We start from the raw sequence: 27,778 nt of genomic DNA on the forward strand, positions 1-27,778 counted from the left end.
ATCTGTCGTATATAAACATTTCAGGCTGTCAGCATAAACCACAAAATTTACGATCTTCAACTGTTTTTTTCTCACCAAAATATTATTCTAATCAGAGCCTCCTATTTCTAATTTTGAGTGTGCCCTGGGCGCTTATTACATCGAATACGGTAATTCACCTAAGGACAGTTAAGTCCTAAAGTGTTGTTTGAATGACCTTGGTCAAAATTGCTTGGTTTGTGTTATAAGTGAATATGACGGAAACAGGAAATCTACAGGCTACAATTCATTGTAACACAATGTGGGCCATTAATGTGGTCCTTACAATCTACAGTTTTGTCATGGAGATCTTTTAAGAACTTCAGTACCACTGGGCTACAAAAATAGTACAGGAACAGATTTTGAAGGTTGATGCTTTGGAAATGTTACAAACACTTCCTAAAAAAATATTATTTGAACAATGTTAAAAAACATCTTGTTGCAACAAGAAACTTGTGTTGTACATGCAAACTGACTTGCCATTGGGTCTACTTCTGCACAGGGGACAAACTACAAATGTATTTGTTTTTTATTCGTATTTGACATATTATCACACATCATTTTGACATGTAATACCTTAATATTTTCAGTTTCTAAGTAAAAACAATCATGATTGTAAAACTTGAGAAGAGATCATAGTGTTAAATAGGGTTGCATGATATACTTTGTATTGCAATACTAATTTGCTGGTACAATCCCTTACTTTAAGATCAAATATCTAAAGACTCCAAACTTTCTGTTCATTCCCGATACATCAATTAAACTTCATAACTTATAACCTTCAAAATAAAACTGTGAATTAGGCAAAATATAGTGAAATAAAACATAAAAGAAGAAACATGCTGCTTTCTTGAATGATGACTACATATATCCCTTTCTGTATATCAATTTTATAATCTATTATGACAAAAAAATTGTTGACATAATTGGCAGAATGAAACACTTTGGAAATATGAAGTCCATACACCAGCTAATAAGTGAAAAACTTACCAACTTGGAGTTGAATCAATTTTTAGAACTGAAAATCCACAAGACAAGTTAGCACTTTGAAGGATAGCAATGTTAGTCCAAATGTCATTTAAAACATGTACCACAGTACTTTCATTTCCAGAATAATGTACATCATTATGTGCAGATTTATGAAAGGTATAGTCAAAACTCACTAGTCTTCCTGAAGCACTATGCCGGATTCAGCAATATTCCAGGTATATGATGGTGGACTGTAAATAGCTGAGTCGACAACAGATACCAAATCCATGTACAATGTAGTCACCGTGTACAAGCAATGGATGAAGAGTACTCACCAAGAAGCTCCAGGAGAAAGCACTACGACTGGAGATCACAAATATAACACAACTTGAGTGTAGGTTGATGTGAAGGAAGGGTTTAAGGAAGCAGTTCAAAAAGAAGTTTTCATGAAGTTGTGTGCAATGCTAACATCAACACACAAAGAAAGGTTTTGGAACTGGGAAAATCTTTCTTGTGTTTCGTCTTTAATACCAACAACGGTGATGCTGTTCATTTTCAGAGTGAAATAGGATAAACAGAGCTGTTAAATTATTTGTAGTCCTCATCTCTTAAAACCCTGTGACAGTAGCTGTCATGAGACACACTTTCAAGAGGCAACATTCCAATCCTACAAAATACAAACGTATCATGGTCCAATTGACATCAAGTTAAGACAATGAGTTATGGTAGCACCAGAGACAGGACACTATCTTGGCTCACTAGAATCATTACATATTCTGTCCATAAGGTCAACATTGATCGAAGTTTCCAGCAAAGCACAATAGCTAATCATACATATTCATTAGTTATCAATCAGTACAAAATCAGATGGTACAGATGTGAGCTGACTTCACTAATTTGTCTGTACATACAGTAAACTACAGTTATAACCAACTCAAAGGGACCACTTATTTTAGCTTGATAACCAACTCAAAGGGACCACTCATTTTAGATTGTTATAACCATAGTTTGTTATAAGCATATATACAGCAAATGGACAGGACCAAACAACAGTTTGTTATAAGCGCTTTTGTTAGAAACATAGTTTACTGTATAAACAAATAACTAAGCAAGCACAGAAATACAAATAACTTAGCAAGGACAGAAATGTAGTAAAGGTATCTGTCATCTTTGTCTTAATTTTATTGATACTTATGTACATGAATTATGCCTTCAAGTCTTCACAAGTTGGAGTTATTTTATTATACATGTTGACATACAACAAATATTCTTTCTGAAGAGTCAAGGCCCCATGCTCTAGGATACACCTATGAAGTGAAACTGGTTACTTGAACAACAGAAAAGATGCAAGCTCGTTTTGGCCAAGATGGCCACCAGCAGTCATTAATTTGTTCTAAACATGTTGCCTTGAAAAATTGAAAATGTACAATCTTACCGGTACTTGTAAAGACTTTCAGAAATACAACTAACTGTCAGTCCGGCTATTACAAGAATCAATTTACCAGACATTTAACAAACTTCTTGTTTAGATGGTTAACCACCATCCTCGATTATCCAGTGTATTATATCTCCATCCTATAGCTTCATTTTGAATCTGACTCGATTGACACAACACAAGAAATAGACGTCCAATCAAGTTTCTCTATTCTTTCATGATTGTAAATGGGAGCAATTTTGCAAGTTCTAAAGTGCACCTCGGAATGTCTTGTAGCATAAGGATTCCCTGACCAGTCTTAATACTCAAGAAATCATCTTTCCAGCTAAAGATTCCAATGTATCAATTAAATCTGACTCAACCTGTCTCCAAGCTCATCTTTAGTTAAGAAGTGTTTTGATTGGTTGTTCCTTTCAAGCTCATGAGGAAGAGACATTATGAGCTAAGATGATGATAATGCAGATGAGATGGTGATGTCACTTCCAGAAGCAAGCTTTTGTGGTGAATGGGCCCCGGGTAATAGAACGGAGATAGAATGAAGATACAAATCACTGGATAATTGAGGATGGTTAATCACAGTTTTGGATCACAGATATTAGAGATCCCGGTTCCAGATGTTCAGCCTCCATGCCTGGTGCTAGTGCTAGTCTCAACAGCATCTAGGAGTAGATAGTTATAACCTCGCTGCCACTTCCATGGACCATCAACACTCGATCCAGTCCTTCAGTCAGTACCTCCAGGAAAGACATATCTCAGTTTGGTTAAGGATTTATTGTCCATGAGAGGAGTTCTATTTGTCTTAGGTGTGTTGAAATTGCCATAAAAAATCAACTTTAAATATGATAAAGACATGCAAACATGCAATCAATGTTTTTTTGTTTTAAAATGTTATTTATTTTATTAACAAAGTTAAGCTGTAATCATAATTTTTCAAAACTTTGACGTTATTATTAGGCTATTACTAGACAGGGCATGGGGTAGCCTAGAGGTTACAGCAATCGCATGTCATGCAGCAGGCCCGGGTTTGATTCCCCACATTGGTACAATGTGTGAAGCCCATTTCTGGTGTTCCCCTATGTGATATTGCTGGAATATTGCTAAAAGCTCACTAAATCTCTACCCCCTCAAGCAAGAGAGATAATAATCATATTCATTATGTTGTAAATGGATACAGTGTGAATGCCTGGTCTCTGAAGTCGGAGGTGAAGGAAGGTTTAGGATGACAAGTTGTGCATCTTTGGATTTATCCTTGATATGCTGGTTGAGACTCACAGCTGTGTGCATCCTCTTGACATTGCTGGAATCTCTGAAACAGCAATGTATGAGTGAGTGAGTGAGTGAGTGAGTGAGTGAGTGAGTGAGTGAGTGAGTGAGTGAGTGAGTGAGTGAGTGAGTGAGTGAGTGAGTGTGAGTGAGTGAGTGAGTGAGTGAGTGAGTGAGTGAGTGAGTGAGTGAGTGAGTGAGTGAGTGAGTGAGTGATATGTAGGTGTAATTATTTACACATCTTATGACTAAATATGACTAGATGCTACTCAAAAGATCCGGTTCTGTTAACTGTTCCAGATCATGTTGTAATTAGTTCATTTTAAAAGCATCTGTAAATATACATGAACATATATACTGTGTGCTGCTCATTTATAAGCTTGATTACTGGGTGCAGAAGTCACCATCAAATGTAACTGTTGTAACGTAACATAGTACACACAAGTGCTGTTCTTTTGCAGTGGATTTTAAACCCTGAATGTCATTTCATTTTTAAAACTGTAAACACCTGTTGGTCCTTAACATTAGCCAAAACAAAGACTAGACATTGGCTCCAGAAATCTTGAACTATGTCTACAACAATTACATCTACTAATATTATACCCCATTTGTTACACAGTGTTTTCCAAATAAACACTAAAGACTTTCAAAAATATTTCAATTCACTTTTTATTCTTATTTGTATTTTTGCACAACTGCACAAAATGATGTCCTGATACTTAAATGACTAATACAGACCTGTCTATAGCTAAAGCCGTCAAATATTAACCTAAAGTTTGAATATATAAAAGGATAGGCCGTCTTGTAATACAAATGGAACACTAGTCCATCTAACATACGACCAATTGCCTGCTCAATTCTAAACCGAACATAACGAAAACATGCACGAATATTCCAAGTTCATATTCACAGTTCTCCAGAACATAAGTAATTTTGCAAAAGTGTAACTATACATACATGTGAATGAGTGAATTTACTGTGTGTTCACAAGAAAATCAACTAAGGTGTGTAAATAAGGTATGTAAATAGTATAAGGCACACACAGTCCCTTGATGACTTTCAAACATGAAAAGGGTTGTTTTCCAATCAAAGTCAAATGAGAAGAGAGTTATCTTACAGAAATCTTTGCACGAAGCAACTTGTTAGACTTAATCTGTACACAAAATTGGTAATCCTTGTAACCCAAAGAAAACACTGTCCACCCTGCTCGATGTCAATAGAAGTTGGTTACGCTGTGTACTGGGCAGCATTAACAGGACTGTTGACAATTTTTTTGGTGTTGGCAAATCAACAAATATATGAATAAGATCATCCCCAGTCATTGGCATAAACGTTTACATGACAACATATACACACAGTGCAAATTTGCACTTTTGTAAATTTACATTAGGACCTGCTCTAGACATGATGCAAATTTGCTCGTCGTGTAATTATACACACATTATACCCACGAGTAAACGCATTCACATGAATATATGTATATTTACACATGTATGTAAATATACACACATATGTATAAAGGTGCACGTGAAGGGGGATCATTAGAAATGGACATGGTCTCTACTTACGGTGTGGCATCTTCATCTGACGCAACATCATGGGGGTTTCTTGCTCCTCTGCTGCTGCCGCCAGTGAAGGTGTAGTGAACCCTCTCTTCCGGCTCCACAGACAGGGTGCTGTGAGACTCCACGCTGAACTGGACCTGCTGGGTCGGCAGCTTGATGCTACTTTTTCGATGAATCCTGTCCATGATGGACTGAGCCTCCTGCACACTCTGAAATAACACTCCTGCGTCTCAAACTGGAACAACTTAACTATGGACCACTGAGTAAAACAAAAACAGGAAGTCATCTACACCAAAGTCATATCAGTATTTCTATAGTCACAAAAGAACCTCAGTGGAATTGACTCCAAGTTGTTGAAAGAATTCAATGATTGTCATTTATTCAAACTGTGAAAATGACACTTGCCAGTTTGACTTTCAACACCATCACATTCAGAAACATTATAACACAATGACTAACAGCTTCTTCACTTGTTTTGTCAATTCCAGTGGTCCAAAAAGGCTATACCCAGTAACTCATATTGTCCTATAATCCAAAAACACACTACATCTACCACCAGTGCATTGTGGGATTGAAAGATGAATCCACTGTCCAGCAAGATTTGACAAATGCTCTATCGGATGTCATGTCAGGTGAATTTTCTTATGAACATGGAGGCTTCAAAATTCAAAGTATGATTGCACAAAACATTTGGAGAAGTATAACTGAATCCAAGAGAAAACCCACTCTTCCAACTTATTCACATAAAATACTGTAGTGTTCCTTGACTATGTTGATATCCCCCATCACAGATGACTTTGTACTGGTACATACATGTTTCTTATTCAAGTTGATTTGCTGCAGTATCTTGGTCCTCTGTTCCATCTGTAGTGTCCTTTCATAGATGTAGGCAGAAATATCATTGTCATACTGTAACAGACCGATATACATAGGCATTCATTTCACAGAGGTAAAATCCATGCACTTTTCAAAATATATTCAAATATACTATATTGCATCAACAGATAATGCTATAAACCTCAAAAGTCTGTTCATGCAAAAGTCTAAAATGCTGTATGTCATCTTTTATTATCTTTTATGATACTATTCGTTTTCAAGAGTGCCTAGTCATAATTCATCAGTTTACAAGGACTGGCAATGGATTTCAAGGCTTTTCAGGCACATTAAACAGCAAACTAAAACATTTTTGACATTGTGTACCATTTCCACAACTTGTACTTCTGCGTTGATCCTCAAATGGTAGAGGTATTTCTTGAGATCCTCCTTCAGTTGGATACTGTTGTCCTCTAGCTCTGGACACAGCTAAGGAAACCACTGAGCATTCCACACACTTCTTGGGGATAAACATGAGAAACGTTTTTACTCTTACAATAAGGTACGTTTATGGTATATGAAATTAATATATGGCAAGTGATTTTAAAGATGCAATCCAAAATTCAGATATTTGTTTGTTCTATTATTTGTGTCAACCTAGATGATTGTGGACATAATTTCCGTTAATCTGAATTGTACCATTCCCACAGAAACCGTCAATATTATCAAATTTGAATTAACGAATCATGGGTACTTAGTAATATCTATTCTTTACATAAATACATACAGATATTCCCACAATAATCGTCAGGAAAGCAGGTTTTCAGGATTAATGGGTGCTTCACCGATACTACACAGACACAAGATTCAATGTCCATATTCTAACCAGTAAAGGCACTTACTGATACATTTATATGTATTTGGAGTTCTGTTCCAGATATGAACATCACTGCCAAATATTAAGAAAACATTATTTGAACAGAAACGGATAATTGCAAAAGCACCACTAGAGCACATGCTTGAAACATATCCCAGGCTAAGTTATAAGGGGACAACAGGAATATTTTGAACATCAGGTCCTGAAACAATACTGGTGACAGGCAGATGCAATGATTCCCCTGCACACTGCGCCATGTTGATCACAATTACTTAGCACAGAACTGTCTCAAAAGGATACGGGCAACTGTGAAGATCCTGATAGTACATTTGCTCCAAGTTCGATTTTGTTTCAGAAGAAAAGGTAGTAACATCAGCAGGCCACCATCATGTGGAGAAGGTTAAGGAAATGGTCTGTATGAAATTACTACATAGTCATCATCATTCTCTACATATTGGAAGCTTATGCAACACCTTTTTTTTAACTTGCTTTACAGATTTATTACAGTTTCAGTTTCATGTTGTTTAACGCCGCACTCAGCAATATTCAGCCATATGACGGCGGTCTGCAAATAATCGAGTCTGGACCAGACAATCCAGTGATTGACATCATGAACATCGATCCTCGGAATTGGGATATGATGACATGATTTTTTACAGGAAAATACATGTTGGTAGGTGGGAAAAAAGGAAAGCAATTCAGGTTGTTTTTTAGTTTTCTGCTCCACTACAAGATGGATGGTATACAAAAAACATAAATGGTTTAATGTGGGAAGGGGGCCTGCAACACAACTGTTAAATGCTTTAAGCAATGCAAACCTGATTAATCAAGCGGGAATACTATTGTGCATCTATGCATCCTATCAGTTTCACTTAAACAACAAACTTTCTTCTGACTTCCATGTTTAATAATGTCAACTTCAGGGGTCCTGTTAGAAAATATTTTTTGGGTGCAATATGCTATCAGCTTATTGGTGGGTGAAAAAGAGAGCAAATTCTGAAAAAAATAAAATCCATTTCAACAAAATGTGGTTGGTGGATCTATAGAGCAAGTAAAAAAGGTGTGGCCTTACATACTTCATAACATTAACTGCTACATAATAAAAAAATGGCAGTAACATTACACCCAAAGAAATGTTCAAAAACATAGTACATGTATATTGAAGCATCAGCATTTCAGATTATTTTTAACATTTTATACCGAAACTTTGATAATATACTTTAAGCAAATTAAAAAAATAGGTTATTGAATTTATTTTTTCTTCCTCTAAACTTTTATTGAGTCTTGAGTGATAGTGAACAAATGGAATAATGAGCAACATCTGACAGATAGATGTGCTTAATTTAGAGGTGTCAGGTAAGGGCTATTCCTCTTTACTGACTTGCTATACACCTTGATTCTATACAGAGTGACATCACAAGGATATGTACAATCCACCATATGTCCAAAGTGCCTCGGAGTCTGTCAGAGCTGTCAGGGAAGTGGTCAATGCCTTTTAGCACCATCAGAGATAACTCGGATGCATTTATGTTCTTCAGGGTTTCTGGAACATGGGACATTCTTTAAAAGTTATTTTTCACAAAATTATTAACAATCAGCTATCCAGATATACATTGAGCTAACCAATACCTAGATTCAAGAAGGTGTACTTTAAATCTCATAAAAACAAAGATCTTTTACCCCTATTTGATTTCGGTCTCCATCAAGATCTGACAAGATTTAAATTTCACAGCAAGGTGACCCCTTAATCTCCAACACTGACCTATCAGTTCAAACATATATACTACTGACAGAAATATATGTGAGTGATATATAGACACAATAAAAAAGTACACTTGAAAGTGTTAGAAATTGGCATTAGTCCTGTAGTCCTTGCCAAATTGCACAATAGTTAAGGTATCATAAGGACAAGTAGAAATTTGCCATTTTTATGGGTTTTGCTGCGTGTTATCATTGCAAGGACTAGTGGCTTGACCAGTATATTGAGGCATGATACCTGTTCTGATGATGTACTCTCATTCTTACACTTCAAGTTTGTCAATACAAATCCAAAATATACTTTATTGACATGCTGATTTTTTCTGCAACATGTCAACATAATTGTCCACTCCCTACTTGTAGTTGCATGTAAAGCCTAGGCCACCATTTCCAGCATGCAGAAAAGTGATATTTTGAGTGATATTTGCTTGTTCATAGTTCAAACTCCAGACAATATGACAGCTGTTGACAATAGGCTGTACTGACATCCATAATTACATGACCAAACATCACATTAAGTAATGTCAGTGAACATTAATAACACTATACCAGATATAATCAGCAACATGTTACTCCTTTGTTTCTGTGTATAGTATATAAGAAGTTTAACTTTTAAGTACAATGGCAGTGCATAGCATTGTTACTAATGGCAGAAAACCCAACAGGGTTCCAGATCATGTTTTGAGCCAGTGAGTACTTTCACCACAGGTTCTCATTCGCATTGGGAAGTGATAGTTGTTTGCGGGTACAACCAATCTTACTAATAATTCCTCTTAAAATGCTCTTTTAATGTGACAGATTTCATGCAATTGTGATGCCTTCATTTGATCAGTAAAGACAGATCTTTAAAGAAATACAGGTAAGCAGGTGTTGTAATACTTTGAGGTTTGATCACATTTTTCTGCGTGTTTGTACACAAGCAGCTTGAAGTGTTTTGGGTACTGGTATGTTATTATGCGTATTGTACGCAGCCACACAGCTTCTGATCCAGCAGTCACCTACAGCAGTCATCTACAGCATTAAAGGAGGAAGAGTCACCTACCCAGGAAGACTCTGTAGCCCTTCTCCCGTCTCTGCTCACTCCATTCATCTGGCCACGCCAGCATCACTGTGTTGTGACGCAGAACACCAAGACCAGCATTCTGGATTCTACAACATACAGATTTACCATTTCATAATTTATCACACTAACACATTCCACAATAACGTGAATGTATTGTTTATAAGTATTAATTCTTGTAAAATCATTAATGTTTGGTTGATAGATCACAAAGTCTTATCCTTCTACGGCCTATCATCATGAAATATTCACTCAGATACTTATATTGTTTCATTATGGCCTTTTGTAATCTATTGTTGCAAGTATTCAAGGTGAGTTATGCAGCTTTATAGATCTCTTTGTTATCTATCACATTTTTGGCTTGCACGTTTTAGCAGGACTCTCATAATTTCGAACACTGCAGAAGTGAGGATCACTTACACATGGCAGATGCCCTCTTCTAATGTGTGGGACATGACTACATCGGAGAAGCCTCGGATCTTGCTCTTCTCAATCCAGTCATCCAGGGTCTGAAAGTCATTACAGCATCAAACATGAACACAAGTACATTACTTAAATGTAATGATCAGTTATCATGTTAGGTAAGATAAACCAAGATATGACACCAAGTTAATTGTATACATTTGCCTACCTTCCTTGCAGTTTTGATATCATCCACGTGTTCAGCATATTCTCCTTCAAGGACGCTGTTCACCATTGTTAGGCCTTTTCCTGAAAACATTGATCTTGTGTAATGAATTGTTCTTTTGCTTGTCATTTAACGCGGCATTCAGCTATGTGACAACAGCCTGTAAATAGTCAAGTCTGTACCAGACAATCCAGTGACTGATGTCATGAGCAACTATCCATGCCATTGGGGTATGATGACACGCTATCAACCATGTCAAACCGTGAAGATCCAGGGTAGAATATGTCTTCAGCAACCCATGCTTGCCGTAATAGGTGACTATGCCTGTCGTAAGAGGCAACTAACGAGATCAGGTGGTCAGGCTGGACTTGGTTGATGCATGTCATTGTATCCCAATTGCGTGGATCAATCCTCATTATGTCAATAATGTGATCCTAGAAACTTCTAGTTTTAATATTGTGAATAAACAGTTAATAGATGTTTCAACTGGCCAATAGCTTCACGTAAAGTGATTTTTAGATCTTAATCCCACATGTGCGGATTGAATATAGAGATAACTTATTTCTGTAACAGAAACATTTTGATAAAAGTATGAGTAATTATCACCTACCAAAAACACACCAAATACCAATAATTTTGTTCTTCCAGGTAAAACATACCTGCTTTCAGCTGACATGCAAATGTCATCAGCTTTGGAGATTTAGGTGTGAAATCTTCATCTAGCTTGACAAGGAGCAGAAGTTGTGGTCTGCAATGTCAACATGAGGACCAAGTCATCAGTATCCCAGGCCAATGGTAAATACTTGTCATGAATACATCAACTTGTTACATTGATTGCATAACTACCCCCATTTTAAGTTTAAGTCAAAGTTGCTCCCATGGAAGCCCAAAATTAAAAAAAAATAAAAATCCGAAAGACACCAGTTCACCACAAGACCTATGTGCCAAGTGTGGTGAAGAAATATTGTACGGTTTTCAAGTTTGACTCCAGCAACAACATCTCTCATGGATGGTTGAATACATTGCGGGGGATAACAATGTTCTGAATTGTCATCTGGTTATCTCTAATCAAGGCTTCTCGACATCGCTCGCCATCCTGCTCAGATTTGAGCTTGAACATATCATGAACTATTACTTAATATGTTATTAACTATGCGTCCTTTGCTGCAAATAGGTAGTGCTGGCTTGACAAACAATAAAAACATCTTTACCACTGCATTTATTGTAAACTGACTTGCATTCAAATATTTGAAATCACAGCATCAATAATTATGACAGTGATAATACAGTTTACTAACAAGAAACACTTTATACAATGACATCTGCAAAATTTGGCAACAAGTTTGCCATATTGTCAAGCTATGATGAGTTAACAGCAAAAAGGAATGAAGTAAATATGATCGATGTTTCATCATATCATAAACACATCAGCGAATATTTTTAACACAGAAAAGTCTCAAAACAAAATAAATGAAAGTACTGAAACGCGAACAATACACTCAATTGAAGAAGTAGTATGTTTTGCACAGTTTTTTTTTACGAATAGTAAACTCAATTTGTGACCTGAAAGGCCCTTGTCATATTTCCGTTGTTGAAAGAAAGAGGGGTATATTTCAATCCTATAATTCCACTCATATCAAAAGTGTACAAGCGGTCATTTCTTAATTGTGGATAGGAGAATGTCTAAGGGTTAAAAAGATTTGCTTTGCAGAGAAAGTGTTCAGCCAACCATGACTGTGAACGGAGGCTTGGGAATGGGAGGGGCGGGCTTGTTTTGGGATCAAGTGTGTAGTTTTGGAGGAAATTACCTCCAACATGACCATATATAGAGCCTCTATATCCACCTGGGGCGGTTGATTAGCCTTGTGGTAAGAGCGTTCGTTTGTCACGCTGAAGAGGTACAATCTGTGAAGCTCATTTCTGGTGTCCCCCGCCAAGGTATTGCTGGAATATTGCTAAAAGCGGCTTAAAACCATACTCAGTCACTCACTCTATATTCACCTCTGCCTTTGAAATTGACAGGACAAATGTGCAAATACACCTTATTTACGTGCCGCTTTCGATGTTTTGAATACAATATTTGCATTACCAATGTAACAATCTATCCAATTCTGCAAACTTGTATAAACCCACGTAATTTGCACTTTAAGACTGTCTGTACAAACTTACCGCCAGTTTTTGGTGTGACTGGAAGATCCTTTCATCCTGTAGAGGGCGTGTTGGGCAGCAGACATAGCCAAGCCTCTCATACCATCTCCCCACTCCTTCTCAGCACTGTCCAACACAACACAGAATCAAGTCTCTAAATTTAAGATTTTATTTTTTGGGTTACCGGTGTACCTTCCCCTCCACAGAAGAACAGCATATTAAACAAGCAGAAAATACAAATGGGCAACTGCATTTTGGGATGAAAACTCCAACAAACTTGAACTCCTGAAAACACTCAACTTGAAATGAGAAACAACGCAAATAGCTGCAAGATTGCTGTAGTGTAAAGCAATACTGTTACTCACCATTGTACTAAAGGATAACATTTCCCCCACCCCTCAAAAACTAAAAAGGTGGGTGTTTTACAGGGATAGAAATTAACACTCACCCATAGGTGCGAGGCTAGTAGGAAGTACCTAATGCTAATAAAGTTAAAATTCTACTGCCCCTGGCCTGTGAGCTTTAGTATCTATCGTCCTCCCAATTCCAAATGTCAAATCGCTGTGATAGACATTTGGCACAACATTTCCAGTCTTTCTTGTAATAAATAATTAAGCAATTTCCGATTTCTCTCAATCTATATATTCTGACTAATTCTTAATATTTTTATGTATTCATGGTACAGTATGGATTGAAACTTTAGACAGTAGTAGAAGAAGGTAGTAACTTTTTGCAGAGCTAGCAGAAACAAAAATGCCACTAGCCCAATGGAAATATGGAAATAGGCATAAAGCCAAAATAAATTTAGTTTAAAGTGTTTTCCCTCTTGCCTAAGTTATCATGGGAATAGACATACATTTGGTCATAGTGGGTCTTAAATGATGATAAACATAAAGTATAGTATTTAAACTCCTTGTGAAGTAGATAAGCTAATTTAACAGTTAAAATAAAAGCAGTAAATACAGTACCAACCCTTTGTATTCCACATATTTGTAGATAGCACATGCCAGCACCATGGCAATGAGAGCATAGTACCAGCTGGATATGAACATGAGACTGAGGCAGAGAGCAAGCCCCATGAGGGACAGACTCCAGTGGTAGCACCAGAACCGAGGGCGCCAGTGAGGGAGACGAAGTAACGTCTGAAGAGCACATGCCAAGTTGATAAACCCATAGCACATCAGGAAGAACATGGTTACAATGGGAGCAACATAGTCCAGTTTGGCAATAAGAATTCCCATTTCAGCTATGAAAGTGGAGAGAATAAGTCCCCGGATTGGTTCACCACCTTTGGTTGTATGGCTGAAGAAATGCAGGAATGGTATGACATTGTCCTTGGCTATAGCCTGCAACAGTCGCGGAGCACCTGGAAACAAGTAATCATAATAAATGTTACACAAGAGTCATCAGGAGATGACATTTCCCCCATTCTGGTGCAGTTTGGAAATGGAGTTTGGCTACTTATACCCCACTTTGTGTTCACTGCCATTGGGTACTTTCTGTTAAGCGAACAAAAGAATAATGCTGTTCAGCACTTTTCAATATCCTAAATCATCAAAAGGCACCAGTTCACCCTTGACTGATATGAATAGCAAGTTTCATCTAGTATAAACGTTTTTTTGAGTTCTTCTCCAGAAACGAGCACAACCCTTGTTTTCAGATTTAGTCCAACTTGTCGTCATGAAAACAAAAAAAACTTTTGAGGAGTTCTGCTCCGGAAATTGAAAATTGAAATTGCTGATCGTTTTGAAAAGTGGAGGGATGAAATTGATCTTACAAACACCTCTTAGTCATAGACAAGCATGTAAACTTTCTTTCATGTTACTTCAGTAGTTTCCAAGAAAACTTGTTGCCATGCCATTTCACACAGTATACACTAATTTGAAAAGCATGGAGCAATGGCCTTAAATCAGTGAGTACATCTGATAATTTATGAACCACCTGCTGATTGAAATGATTGTATGAACAGGGCCCTGTTCCACAAAGTGTTTGTAGCGCTGAGACGATTGTAACTCCCATACTATAACATAGACTTACGACCGTCATAGTACTATGATCGCTTTTTCAGTGTTAGAAACAAACAGTTTTAGTCCACTAGTCCTTTTAATGATAACATGTAGCAAAACCCTCAAAAAGGGCAAATTTCTACTTGTCCTTATGATACCTTAACTTTTGGGCAGTTTCTCAGGACTACAGTGTCAAATTCTAACACTGTTTGTGGAAAGGGGCTCAGTCCTGTACCTACCTGTCAGTGCTTGTAGGCCTGCTCCTACTGTAGACTGGAAAGAGCCAATGATGATCACCCACCTTGTGGGCCAAGCTAACTGTGCTATCACCAGATCTCCATTTATACTCTCACCAAACCTGCAATACACACAGTCATGGTAATTCAAACCCTGTGGGGAGTCTGGTTTATGATTCGTGTCCAGCAACCTATGCTTCTCATATGGGGGGAACCTACTGGATGAAGTGGTCAGGATCGGTGTCTTGGTTGAAAGCATGCCAACCTATCCTAAGTGTGTAGGAATTGTTGCTCACCATATCAATCACTGTTTTGTCTGGTCGAGATTCGATTATCTACAGGCAGCCATCATATAGCTGGAATATACTATGGCGCTAAACAACAAACAAACAAACAAACCAAGACATGAAACAGTCATTGCAGTCAACTACACTTATCTTTTCTCAATTTTAATTATTGGTACTTAGAGTACCAGTGTAGGCATCATGTCAGGTGCTTTTGCACACACATGAATATATTTATGGATGTTCATTTCATTTCATCAGATTTACTATTATGAAACTGGAAACATGTTTCCAATGCTGTTGTACAACTTCATCTTATGCCTCTAGCTGCCCTCATTACAAGTCTGTTTGTTTGTTGTTTTGTGCCATACTCAGCAATAGTCCAGCTATATGATGGCGGTCCGTACATAATCGAGTCTGGACCAGACAATCCAGTAAATCACATCATGTGCATCGATCTATGCAATTTGGATATGATGACATGCATCAACCAAGTCAGCGAGCCTGACCACCCAATCCTGTTAGTCGCCTCATACGACAAGCATTGTCGCCTATTACAGCAAGTATTGGTTGCTGAAGGCAATAGGTTGGTATTCTACCCCAGATCTTCACAGGTCACATAATAAGTCACAAGTAAGTACAGGGGGCTGACTAATTACTTTGAGTGCCATATATATATGTCAAGTACTCCTGAACACATAAGAATTAAAATATTTATGTCCATCCACTCATTGCATCAGATTTGCTATCATGAAATATCTAGCTAACATGCGTTTTTCTCGATGTTGTGGTCAGTCAATTTTTCATGTCAATCTTTCTTAATGTTTTTGCGACATCCTTTTCCAACATTTGTCACCACATATAGTGGGGATTCCTATAATGTTCTGCGGTGGGCCTTCATTTCAGACACAGACTGCTGTGTGAAATCCTAGGATTAAATCCTCACTGTCTGGTTCATCAACTAAAAGAATAATGTGGCAGTAACTGCTGTCCTGTGTTATGAGATGAAATCTGTCAAATCAACCACTTCAGTGACTTCTCATAAAAAGGCTCAAAAGCATGTCAATCAATAAAGCATAACAATCTGATAAACCTACAAATACAAAAAGAAACTGCCTACAAATCTTTAAACTCTTTATTTCAACAGGTTATTTAAAGATGCAAGAAAAAATACTTACTTGTCCCTTAGCAATGGTCCTTCTACACAGGCAGCAAAGAACAACACTGATGACAGATCTGATAGATGTTAAGAATGATCACAAGAATCTCCTCTCTCCTGTATTATGTGTAATTGATAGAAGTAAATAGCTAATGTTAAGTACATTAACAGCGGCACATGCTGCTCTTACAAAACATAACCAAACATAAAATATATCTGAAATATAAATCTGCAACTTCAGTCATTGCACAAATCAAATTTTGAGACAGTCATAACCACCAATCTGTGCCAAACACCTGAACTGGTCCTTCTACATCTTTTTGAGACAATTTTACTCCTTACGTAAGGACTGTCATAAATTAAGCTTACTAGACCATGCAAAATGTTACAAGACTCAGGCTTCAGACAAGGGGCTAAAGTCATAGCCTGTGTAAACATGCTATGCATTATGGTTTATCTTCATAGTCAGCTACTCACCCAAATCATTGATTTTAAATTTAGCTGGAATGCGGGTAAAAGCCCCAAACACATTAAATTGCTGTTTGAATACAGATTGGCATGGTGACACTAGTATATTATTATTATTATCTATGACGATGTGCTTCTAGGTTGCAGAAAGGATACAAATCAGTGAAGTGGATCCAACTGCCCATAGTGTTCCCTTTGGTATAGATTTCTGGGGATCTGCTAGGTCACCAGAATAGTTGGCACCTTGTTCAAAACCTGAAACATTCCACTACAGATTACACCTATTTATTCCCAAAAAAGTAATTGTACTTTCTTGATTATAGCAAATACAGGCCTGTTGTCAACCAATTTAGTTTCTTTCTGGCTACAAAGTATTACTGTACACCATGAACATATTTGTAGTAATGGCTCTTTTTTTCCAAATTACTTAGTTAATAGGTATATTCACCCAAACCATATGGTTAGTCGCCAAACCCCTCCCCACCCCCTTCCACCTCTCAAAACACAAAGAGAAATTACAAGAACTAAAAGAACTTTATTTGTAAATATTTGGCTCTTTTTTTTCAAAACTGAAAACTGCTAAAAATAATAAACAGGAAGACAAGAGACAGTTCTATAAGTTTCCTTTCATTCACCATTTGTGATTTGTAAACAAAGCTGTGAAAGATGCCAAATTAATCAAACTGAAAAAAATCCAATCATGTTAAAAATAAAAGTCGCAGTTGTGACCTTTCTATTTAGATTTCATGCACATTGGAATTACAGAGAAATGAAACATTCATTAACTGTAACATGTTTCAGGGCTTCTTCTAGCCCCTTCATCATCCACGAAGTAGCAGTGAAACATCTTCAAAATCAATAAAAATGTTTTTCTCCAAAATTCTTCATCTCTTCATGTTTTTCCAACTTTTAATTGGCGATTGTTGACTTGACGGGAATAACAAATTACATCTGATGTCAGTTTGTCAGTTTTCTACTATTGAGTGCCTGGAATAGTGAGTGAGTTTGGTTTAATGCAGCATTGAACAGTAATTCAGTTGCAGGTCTAGACATGGACCACTGTGGTGAAACCCAGAGGTATGGTGCTGACAAACCTAAACACATGGAAGTCTTGGAAGTTGACCTATTTGGTAATAACATACATTTACAACAATACTTGTGTGGATTTCAGGTTAGAATTATTCCCTAGCAACCGATGCTGGTCGTAAGATGCGATTTGATATATCATGTGATCAAGCGAAGTGACTTGATTGATGGAGAGGCAACATAACCCAACGGCATCAAGCATTGCTCATAAAATCAATCACTGGATTGTCTGGTCCAGACATGATTATTTACATATTGCTGAGAGCAGAGTCACACAACAAACTCAGGGCTAGGGTGGGACTGAAAGGACTACCTGGACATGTGGTTAGTCACATGATATATTGTTTCATGACAATAACAATATAACTCCATTGTTACACAACAAGTTGGTATACGTGTATCTAAATAGTTTTGACAGGGCTTCTGTAAAAAGGACATTTTGTACACAACCCTTGAGAACTACAGCGGTAACCCACGTAGTGTAAGGTAATAGTGGGTGGGATACCTGGGTAGTAAATTTGGACTCGTCTCAGCCCTAACACAGGCACACACAGCACATATTGTACACTATCTACCTGTAATAGAAGGGAAGTATATAGCCAACAGGATCATGAAGGAGGTTGCTATATCAGTGGTGATATCCCCTCTCTTCTTGTCTGCTACAGTAGTGGAGTCTGGGTGGACGCCTGCCTCAGTGTAATGGGAATACAGGTTGTCTGAAATCAACAAGGCACTGAGTGACCCTGGTGCCGTTGTACAAAACAACCTTTGCGTTACACCTGTCATAATTCTATGTTAAGGAATAGGAGTTACGATCACCTTGTACAAAGATCACTTTGTACAAAGGCACCCTGAAATGCTAATACTATCTATACATTCTATTTCGAGAATTAAAATTATAATAATGTTTTAGTGCTTTAAGCATTCACTATTAAATCTAGCCAAATATAAATACTTGCTTCCGCTTGTTAGATATGTTTTGAAACAACTCGTAAGATAAATGGTATCTGACAGACACTCGTGTAGTAATCTCTATTTCTTACATAATTATTTGTTATTTTGGTAATATTAGGTTTGGTAAGGGTGATCAGGCTTCATTAACATTACAAGAAAGAATACAATAAATTACATAAATGCTCAAACTCCAATGACAATTATTTCTTCAACACATTTGTCATTAAATTTCTTTTGGAAATCCATAATATTACACTTCCGAAGAAATGATTTGCATATAACAACTAATTACAATACCCATGAAAACTCCACTAGTAATGCCTGGAATTCCTGGCACCACCTTTGCATCATTGTTGAGGAAGTAAGGATCACATGAGGTGTAGGAGCTGTTTAGGTCTGTACAGAACATGTTGAATAGTGGTCCTGTTTCATTCTTGATGCACATCATGGTGCCATTCATAACCACTTTACTGTAGGGCAGGACATGGTCTCCCAGCATACACACACTGAAGTAAACACAGGTGATGTCAGTAATACCAGCAGAATTCAGTGGTAGAAGCTAACATTTTTAGTTCTTATGATGATAACATAGCAAAACCCTTAAAATGGCAAATTTCTGCTAGTCCTTATAATATCTTAACTATTGGGCATTTTGGCAAGGACTACAGGACTAGTGCCAATTTCTAACTCTGGAGTCATAACTCCCTAATAGGCAATATAACAACCACATGCAGTAAATGACTTAATCCACTAGTCTGAAGTCTAGTAACATTCTGTTTGATCTAGCTAATAATACTTCATTCTATGATGCTTAGGGGCACATTTGGGCTAGTTGACAAGACGGGGTACAGGCTGCTTATCTGATGACACTTGGGAGTTTGGACAAGTAAAAACAATGGTTGACAGCATGAGCAACAATCCATGCTGTCAAGCATTGTACCGGTAACTAGCTGATTCCTATTTGAATTTCTATTATGATAAGCATGGGATACTGAGGGTGTTCTGTCCAAACTTGACATGAGGGCATACACACAACATAATATGGGTATTTAGAAATATTACAAACTTGTAATAAAAATGTTTCAGTGATTGATTGCAGTAGTAAAATATATACTTGGTATTACCTTGACTTACAAAAATGGGGGTCCAGTGGACCCCCAATAAGTTATTTTAAGGGTCCTTGCAGGCAATATGAGGGTCCTGTAAAGTATTGAAATGGTGTAGTGTACTGTATGTTTTGATAATTTCTTTAGAGTCTGGAATGAATCAGTGATCATGCTTGATTGATGAAATGGCTTACACCCATAACTGCTCTCTTCAAAGTTTATCATAGTCCATCCCTTGGAATGCATTATATCCTCTTTTATTGGCATCCAAACTCAACATATGTAACTTCAGTAGTTTCTGAGAAAACTTGTCCCTAACGCAGACACTGTGTCTTAAGTTAAATAACATGGATCAAGGGCCGTAAATGTGTACAAAAAAATAATTTATGCCACCAACTCAGTCTTGACAAGTATCTCTTCGATAAGAATGCAAACTTTCATTCATGTAACTTCAGGTGTTTCTGAGAAAATATGTCCCAATTCATTTGAGAATGTGTCAAATAACATTGGAGTGTAAAATTTAATTTCTCCAAATGATATAGTTTTCTGAAAAGTGTTGTCTCGATCCCTAGCTCTGTGGCGGGGAAAATAAGCTGAAATGATTGTTTCTCTGGCAATGACTTTTGAAACATTTGTGTTGGCTTCATGGAAGCATATTTTCTAATAAGTATTGTGATTCTTGTAGAAATTAATCAAATAAAATCATGTAGGAATGTTTTATACTGATCTGGATCAACTGAGAACCATGAAAGTATCTTTATAGCCAAAGATTCAGACATACCTGACACTGTTATCGGAGTTTGATACAAAGATCCCAATGTATATGCAGATAACTGACACAATGACGAAGGCGAGAGTCAGTGAAGACACTTTGGTGACAAACCTCACTCCAACCAACACCACAAGGGCAACAAGCAGCAGCAGAATTGTTCCGTACACCCGGAAGTTATTGTACATATCCGCTTCACTCTCCACTGTAAAAATGGCAATCTCTGGGGCCAAATACGTCTGAAAAACAACAACATTTATATGTCATAACCTCTTTCATAAATTCTTTTTACATACAGATAGGCCTACCGTATTCGACGTAATAAGCGCCCAGGGCGCTCTAAAAATAAGAAATAGGGGGCTCTTATTAGACTATTACTTTGGTGGAAAAAACAGAAGTTGAAAGATAAATTTCGTGGTTTATGCTGACAGTCTTAACTGTTTATATACGACAGATACAATTTTTCCAGAATATAATACAATGTGTGAAGCCCATTTCTGGTGTCCCCCGCCGTGATATTGCTGGAATATTGCTAAAAGCGGTGTAAAACCATACTCACTCCAGAATATAAATGCCGATAATTAAGGGTGCATATAACACTCGAGTGCGTATTATACACGAATAAATAAGTCTTGTGTACCTTAATAAATCGGAAGGGGGGCTAATTAGGATTGTTCACTAGCCAAGATATTAGCAAATATCGCCGTGGGCGCTTATTAGAGCGGGGCGCTTATTACGTTGAATACTGTAATTTGAAACTTTTCTGAAGGTGAGTGAGTGAATATAGCTTTATGACACATTTTAGCAATATTCAAGCAATGTGGCAGGGAACACCAGAAATGGGCTTCGCACATTATACCCATTGTGGGGAGTCAAACCCAGTCCTTTTGACATGACAAGCAAACACTTTGACCACTAGGCTACCCCTATAGAGTCACGATTTGTAATGCACATTGACAATTCAGACATGAGAGCTTTTTACCAACAGTTAACTGTCTGAAACCAATGGGGCTGCTACTAAATGGCAGCCAAAATAAATTTATCTTATATTGGTTGTCAGTGGCAACTTAGTGGATAAATGTGGTCAGACTCGGTGAATTGGTTGATAGCTTGTCATTGTACCCTGATGGATAGCTGCTCATATCAATCACTGGATTGACTGGTTCGGACTTGATTATTTACAGGCCATCATCATTATAGTTGGAATATTGATGAGCATACCACTAAGCAACAAACAAACATTGTACCATGATACAAATATCATGACCCTTCTTCATAACTCCAAAATATTTGGGTCTCAGAATCTACAGTAGTGGTAAATCTCCTTCTACAAGCATCTTCTACAAGTCTAGTTCAAGTCTACTGTTGCCTCCTGATGTGAAGCAGCTGTTATGATTTCTGCCTTGACATTTCTCGTGTAACAAAATCACGACTTTACCGGTGTGATATCTCCTACACCACTGAGTTGCCTCCTTACCACAACTATCACTGCTCATCTGGCAGGTGTTGGGATAACACTCATGTGCAGAGGAACAATATGGCTGGATCTTGGTACAATACTATCATTCATTATAAAAATAGATGTTATCATCTGATGTACCTCATCATGCTGATTTGAGCTTATGAAAAACAATCTTTTTTTGCACCAGACTGTAAATATAGGCAATTAATATCAAAATATTAATAAATCATAATCATACACAGAGTTCACAGTATACAGAAAAGGGGGTGCACACATTATCCTAGTCACAAAGTGATGAAAAATACATGAATGATTGGCATGTTAGGTGCTTGATAAAAAAAGGTGTGGGGTGGGGCCCTCTGGGGTGCACCGCTTCTAGATCTTCCAATTTCCAATTTAAAGGTCTTAGGAATTTTAAGGATAGGCTTCTCACAATCTTTAGTCACACCTGACTCAAACTTATGTGCTGTAATTAGGAATGAAAATAACCACACATTACATTATTCACAACATGTGTAAAGAATACAAAGCTGCATGGCAAATTTAAAATTTTGAGGTAGGAAACAAAATCTGGAGGCAACAATAGGGACCGAACTTCAGCCAAATTAAACACAATCACACTTCAAACCATAAGAGATGAGTTTTGATAAACAAAAATAGTTACTTTTACCATTGTATATACAGTGGAATGGTTGGGTTGGGGATCAGTGATTGGTGATTTGATGTTGTTTTTCTCTTTTATTGATTTAAAAAAAAGAAGTACCTGTGACATAAAATGTGCTTCCGCCCAGGGTAGCAGAAAGCACATGACATATAGCACAACTCTTCAGTACATCTTAGTTTTTTTTATACAGAAAATAACAATCTTCTCACTCACACATTCACTCTAGTAATACAAACATACTGCATATATCAAGTATGCATAAACTATTAAATTTAATATATCATATTGCAGTGTAGGAAAGTACAGGGCCTCAAACATTAAAGTCTTCAGTACAAAACTAAAATTAAATTGAAAGCTGCTCCTCATTTTCGAAGAGTTGATGATACAGCATCCAAGCACCATAGAATTTCTGTTGATTACCTGTCTTGAACAATGAAGGCAATATCTTTTTCAATGTTGTATTGTGAAAAAGATATTTTGAAAATACATGAAAATAAGGTTTTGTATTTTGGAATTTGCATCGATAAATCGGAATTTTGAAATTAGTAAAAGTAAATCAAACACTTTATCTGTTTTTATGTTCTCTTTAACTCCCAAAAGTATCAATTCTGCACAAAATGTCATATTATAAACATGACAGCACTGGTCTATCCACACTGACACTTCATCCCAAAATCGTTTCATTACATCATATTCCCAAAACAAGTGAGTAATTGTTTCCTTTTCATTCTGACACAATGAGCACAAATCATTCTGAGTATATACAGAATAGTATTAGTGGTGAGAATTCTTTGGGTAATTTTGTATTGATCGACGGTGTTTTGGGTTTGATCTTAATGAGTGTAAAGGTTTATTCTTCCAACATAGAAAATATTCCTGTCTGACACAGCACCAGACAAATAAATAGCAACAGACCTATTCTCTTATTACTGTTAGTTCAACAGACCTCTTCTTTTATCACTGTCAGTTTATAGATAATCTGTGATAAAAGACGAGCAGAGATAATTCTAAATATTAAACACTGATTAAGGTACAAATCCACAACAAATTCAAATTGTGCCAAGTCCCTATGCCTATGGTTTATCCTAAAACACAACAAAACGTTCAACTGACCAGGAGAATCTCTATGGATCCAATGAAGTACATGGCTACAGAGACCGACAGACCCAGATAGAAGAGTATCCCCACTGCTCCACCAAATTCGGGTCCCAGGGAGCGGGAAATCATGAAGTAGGACCCTCCACCCGTCACTACTCCATTGGTGGCTATGGCACTCATGGAAAACGATGTCAGCAAGCTCTGCAACACAAATACAAGAAAAATAGTCTTGTGTAAGTTTTCTGCTTATCCATAAATGTTCCAAAACATCAGTGTCTGTAGTCTCTGTACAGGAAAGCATCACTTCAATTTGTCCTGTTACCATATTGTCCCAGGGGTAGATTTAACAATAAATTTGTCTGCAGCCAGCAGGGCTTGCTCCTTTCAAAAGTTACTGGCCCTTCTCCCTAAAACTCACTGGCCCAAAACAAAATGTTGGGAGGCTGCGACTGAGTTACCCAGGGGGTTCCAGAAATCTTAGAACTCCTCATCCCTAAAACATCTTTTCCTGTACTCTGAGATTAAACTTGCCTCAATTTGTGGTGATTTTATGAGCAATTAAAGATGTCAGACATTATACAATAGCCGCCAGTAGGGTATTCTACTGAGATGATCTTTGAGCTTACCATAACCCCCTCCCCCATACACAATTCATGACCAGTGTCCAATCTAAAAAATTTAAACATACACAGAGAAGGGGTGAAATTTTGACTAGCAAGACAGGCCATCTAATTGACGTTTCAACAAGCCTTTTGTAATTTTAACTGGCCATGGGCCAAGGGGGTAGCAGTTAAATTGACCCCTGTTGTCCTATAATCCATAAACACACCGCATGCATTCTAGGTTTCCCAAAATGAACCAATTACAGTAAGAACAGAATTTTACTGGACTCGGCTTTGAACTAGTGGCTTAAGTCACAGACAGCAAAAAGACTCTTCTGGAACATTTCAGATAATACCCACTCCTTTAAAATATGCACATGAAGGAAATGATACGTAAATGGCTGAGTAATGTTCTAAAACATTAGAGTCAAAACTCTCTGTAGCAGATCTGAAACAGACTTTGTTCCCTCTGATCATTGTGACAGGCAGTTAATAATTATTTGTTTAACCTTTGTATCGACAGTTAATATTAACGGTAGCAAATCTTAAGTCATATACTTTTTTTTGTTCATTAGGTAATCGGTACGTCTTGTGAATACTACCTTTGATTTAGATTTGTCAGTTTAGGACCATGCCATCGATCATAGTATCAAATTTTACTATAATCTGCACAATGTTTTTCCAGTGTTTGAAATTGAGCATGAACACCAAGGGGGCCTTGTCATAACCCAAATATTGAAATGAAGGTTGAATGATTAAGGGGTCCCTTCATTCAAATAGTATAGGAGCAAACCTCAAAGACCCTGGGACTGCCCTTAACTTCAAACACAGGTAGCAATAAACAACATTCTACATACACAAGTAGTGAGTAGTCTGTGCTAAATTCAGTTCCGTTACAGATGTTCCATGAGGAACCAACCCTTCATAATTTCCTGGCAATAACATATTTCTCACCACTGAAGAGCATATGAAGACAATGCTGAATGCCTCGAGAGCCCCAGCTGTGCCTACTATCCATGATAACCTCACAAAGTAGATCACACCAAAGATGTTCTGTATGCAGGGCAGGTAAACTCCAAGAATAGTGCCAAGGTTGGCTTTCTGGAAACAATAGAAAAGCTCAGAACAGATGTTGACTGATACCATGATAAATGTCAATCTATTTTAAATTTTATGTTTGCTGTGTAACGAATCTACTTGTGCGCAGAATATGAATGAGCCTATTGCATCATAGTGTAGCATAATGATATGGCATAGTTGTATGCACATGTCATGAATATAGGCATAAGACTACAACTGTTGGTCAACTGAATTTTGGCATATTTGCAAAAATATACATAAATCTTTATTATTTCCTGGTACAGAGTTAAGCAAGCAAAGGCCTCTTTATCATAAGATCCCAGCCTAGATGTCAGGTTTGTACATAATATGCTTTATACTTATAGACAAAAAAAGAACACAGTAAAACAATGTAATATACACATTAAAACTTTTTATTATCCTCCACAAACACTAGTTATTTGTTCTTGATGGTAATAGAACAAAATTAAACACTAGTTGAGTAGCTGTCTATTTAATTGAGGTAAAACTGAATACTTGAAGCCTCTTGTCATAGGCTGCTATAAAAGCATGGTCATGTCAAACTTAATCATTGTGATCACTGCACACACCTGTACAATTGCTTTGTTAAATAACTTATGAAATATAACATTAACACATCAATTGTACTCAATACAAAAAGTCTTAGTTTTGAAAGACATACTGGCCTTTGTTTTTTTGGATCCAATTTCTTCATCTGGTACAGGTGCTATACCAGCCTTATAGTGAGTTATGCCACTCAAGAGATGAGACAAGCGTCCTTTTTTCTTGAAGTTCTCCTAAGATAGATGAATGAGTAAAATGTTAGAATCAGTCGCCGATGAATAATGATACACTTTGGACCACAGGCTGTTAAATATTACTAGTTAATAACTAGATCCTAATTACTACATCTGAATTCTTATAAAACCTATACCAAAAATTCATGATGTAAATCAAGCAAAAATTGAACATGTACACTTACAAATATAATCAGAGGCTAATTTATTTGGAAAAACTAACATAACCCTTTATTACATTAAATAGTGAATTCATCTACATCAATACTGACCTCATATAAGGCCATCTGACCAGGTTCCCCATTCTCCTGTACAGCATTCTCTGGTGTCTTATTAGTTCCATCTGAAGCTATAGATTCAGAGTCATATCAAAGATAATATCTTAGTTATCGGTGTATATGTGGAAAGATTGTTCAGGTATTCTGCAAAAACAATCATGTTAATATGAGCTAATATGATTCAATGTAACTGCCTCGTTTGGGAAGTGACTGGGTTTTTCGAGTTCTTGTGTGAACAATTCAAACAGGTAAACAAAAATAAGAAATGTTCACTTGTTCAGGTGTTCTAGGAGAAACCTATTGGCATAACCATTGGAGAGGGTGCTCAAATCTCGTCTGCCAAAACAGGATAAATGTAGGGCATATAGGATTATTCTTCCTCGGAAAATTCTAGGCTACTTCTCAGCAAATATTTTTCTTTCTCACACGTAAGAAAGCAGCTACAACATGGCAACAAAATGTCTAGTATTCTATTAAAACACCCTGGAAAAGGACCATGCATTCATAGAACATCCTGGCTAGGTTGTGCACAATCATACAGCAATTCTGAATAGAGCGTTGAATTCTACAGGGTATATCCTATAGCCTAGTCAATAGGCCTATTTAGAAGTTACACACGCACATATTCCGCTTGTCAATCTGATTATCATATATCAGGTGATGGTCAGCTATTTACACTATCATCCTACCTGTATTGACGCACGAATCCACATCATCCAAGCGAATTTCGATATCTTTGGCAGCGCCCTCATTTGTTACACCATAGTCTGACTTGGTAACTTTGAATCGCGTTCCTGACATAACTTCTTGTTTGATCAGAACAGAAATTGTATCAATAACACTTCTGGTAACCGTGTATATGTCCACGCTTCAAACGATACCCGTCACATACAGTATTTGTTAATCTATCGCTCCCGAACATCGCAGAACCAACGAACACAACATGAAGGATGAAGGACCAATATAGGCCTAATCACGTCTGCTTCTGCTTTGCGTTTCGATGTCTTGCACAGGAAAGTGTTTACATATGTTGAGTCAGTGGAACACTAAACCTGATACGTTTGAATTTGAAATGAAATGTATAATTGCACCAAGTTCCAAGTCCAAATAATTAATATATTACAATATCAAAGAAACGGACATGGAAAATCGACGAATAACAGTATTTGCCTCCGTGGTCTGTTCCGAATGTTCG

General features: G+C 37.1%; 1 protein-coding gene across 1 annotated transcript; it reads right to left on the reverse strand.

The window, feature by feature from the left end:
- Positions 1–29: 29 nt before the first annotated feature.
- On the reverse strand, positions 30–27,778 carry LOC124148278 (solute carrier family 12 member 6-like). The gene is made up of 24 exons (XM_046519290.2): positions 27,273–27,778; positions 26,578–26,654; positions 26,195–26,305; positions 25,383–25,529; positions 23,842–24,027; positions 20,615–20,841; positions 19,025–19,233; positions 18,349–18,489; positions 16,844–16,942; positions 16,239–16,296; positions 14,780–14,898; positions 13,507–13,900; positions 12,556–12,660; positions 11,046–11,134; positions 10,390–10,469; positions 10,179–10,267; positions 9,741–9,847; positions 8,367–8,483; positions 7,241–7,330; positions 6,451–6,542; positions 6,064–6,159; positions 5,254–5,459; positions 3,595–3,728; positions 30–3,173 (listed from the first exon to the last, which is right to left on the reverse strand). The coding sequence occupies exons 1-24, from the start codon at positions 27,382–27,384 to the stop codon at positions 3,082–3,084; spliced, it is 3,177 nt and encodes a 1,058-aa protein (XP_046375246.2). The 5' UTR covers positions 27,385–27,778; the 3' UTR covers positions 30–3,081.

This window comes from Haliotis rufescens, unplaced genomic scaffold (assembly GCF_023055435.1).
Source record: "Haliotis rufescens isolate VD_foot unplaced genomic scaffold, xgHalRufe1.0.p SCAF_19, whole genome shotgun sequence".
Taxonomy (NCBI): domain Eukaryota; kingdom Metazoa; phylum Mollusca; class Gastropoda; order Lepetellida; family Haliotidae; genus Haliotis; species Haliotis rufescens.

Bases quoted from the DNA above. Each gene is read 5' to 3' on its own strand.
- LOC124148278 (XM_046519290.2), bottom strand. From the start codon at position 27,384: ATGTCAGGAACGCGATTCAAAGTTACCAAGTCAGACTATGGTGTAACA. The intron at 20,842-23,841 runs GTCAGTTGAACG...GTTGTTTTTCAG, and splicing joins GATCCATAGAGATTCTCCTG to ACGTATTTGGCCCCAGAGAT. The intron at 13,901-14,779 runs GTAGGTACAGGA...ACTTGTTTCCAG, and splicing joins AGGCCTACAAGCACTGACAG to GTGCTCCGCGACTGTTGCAG.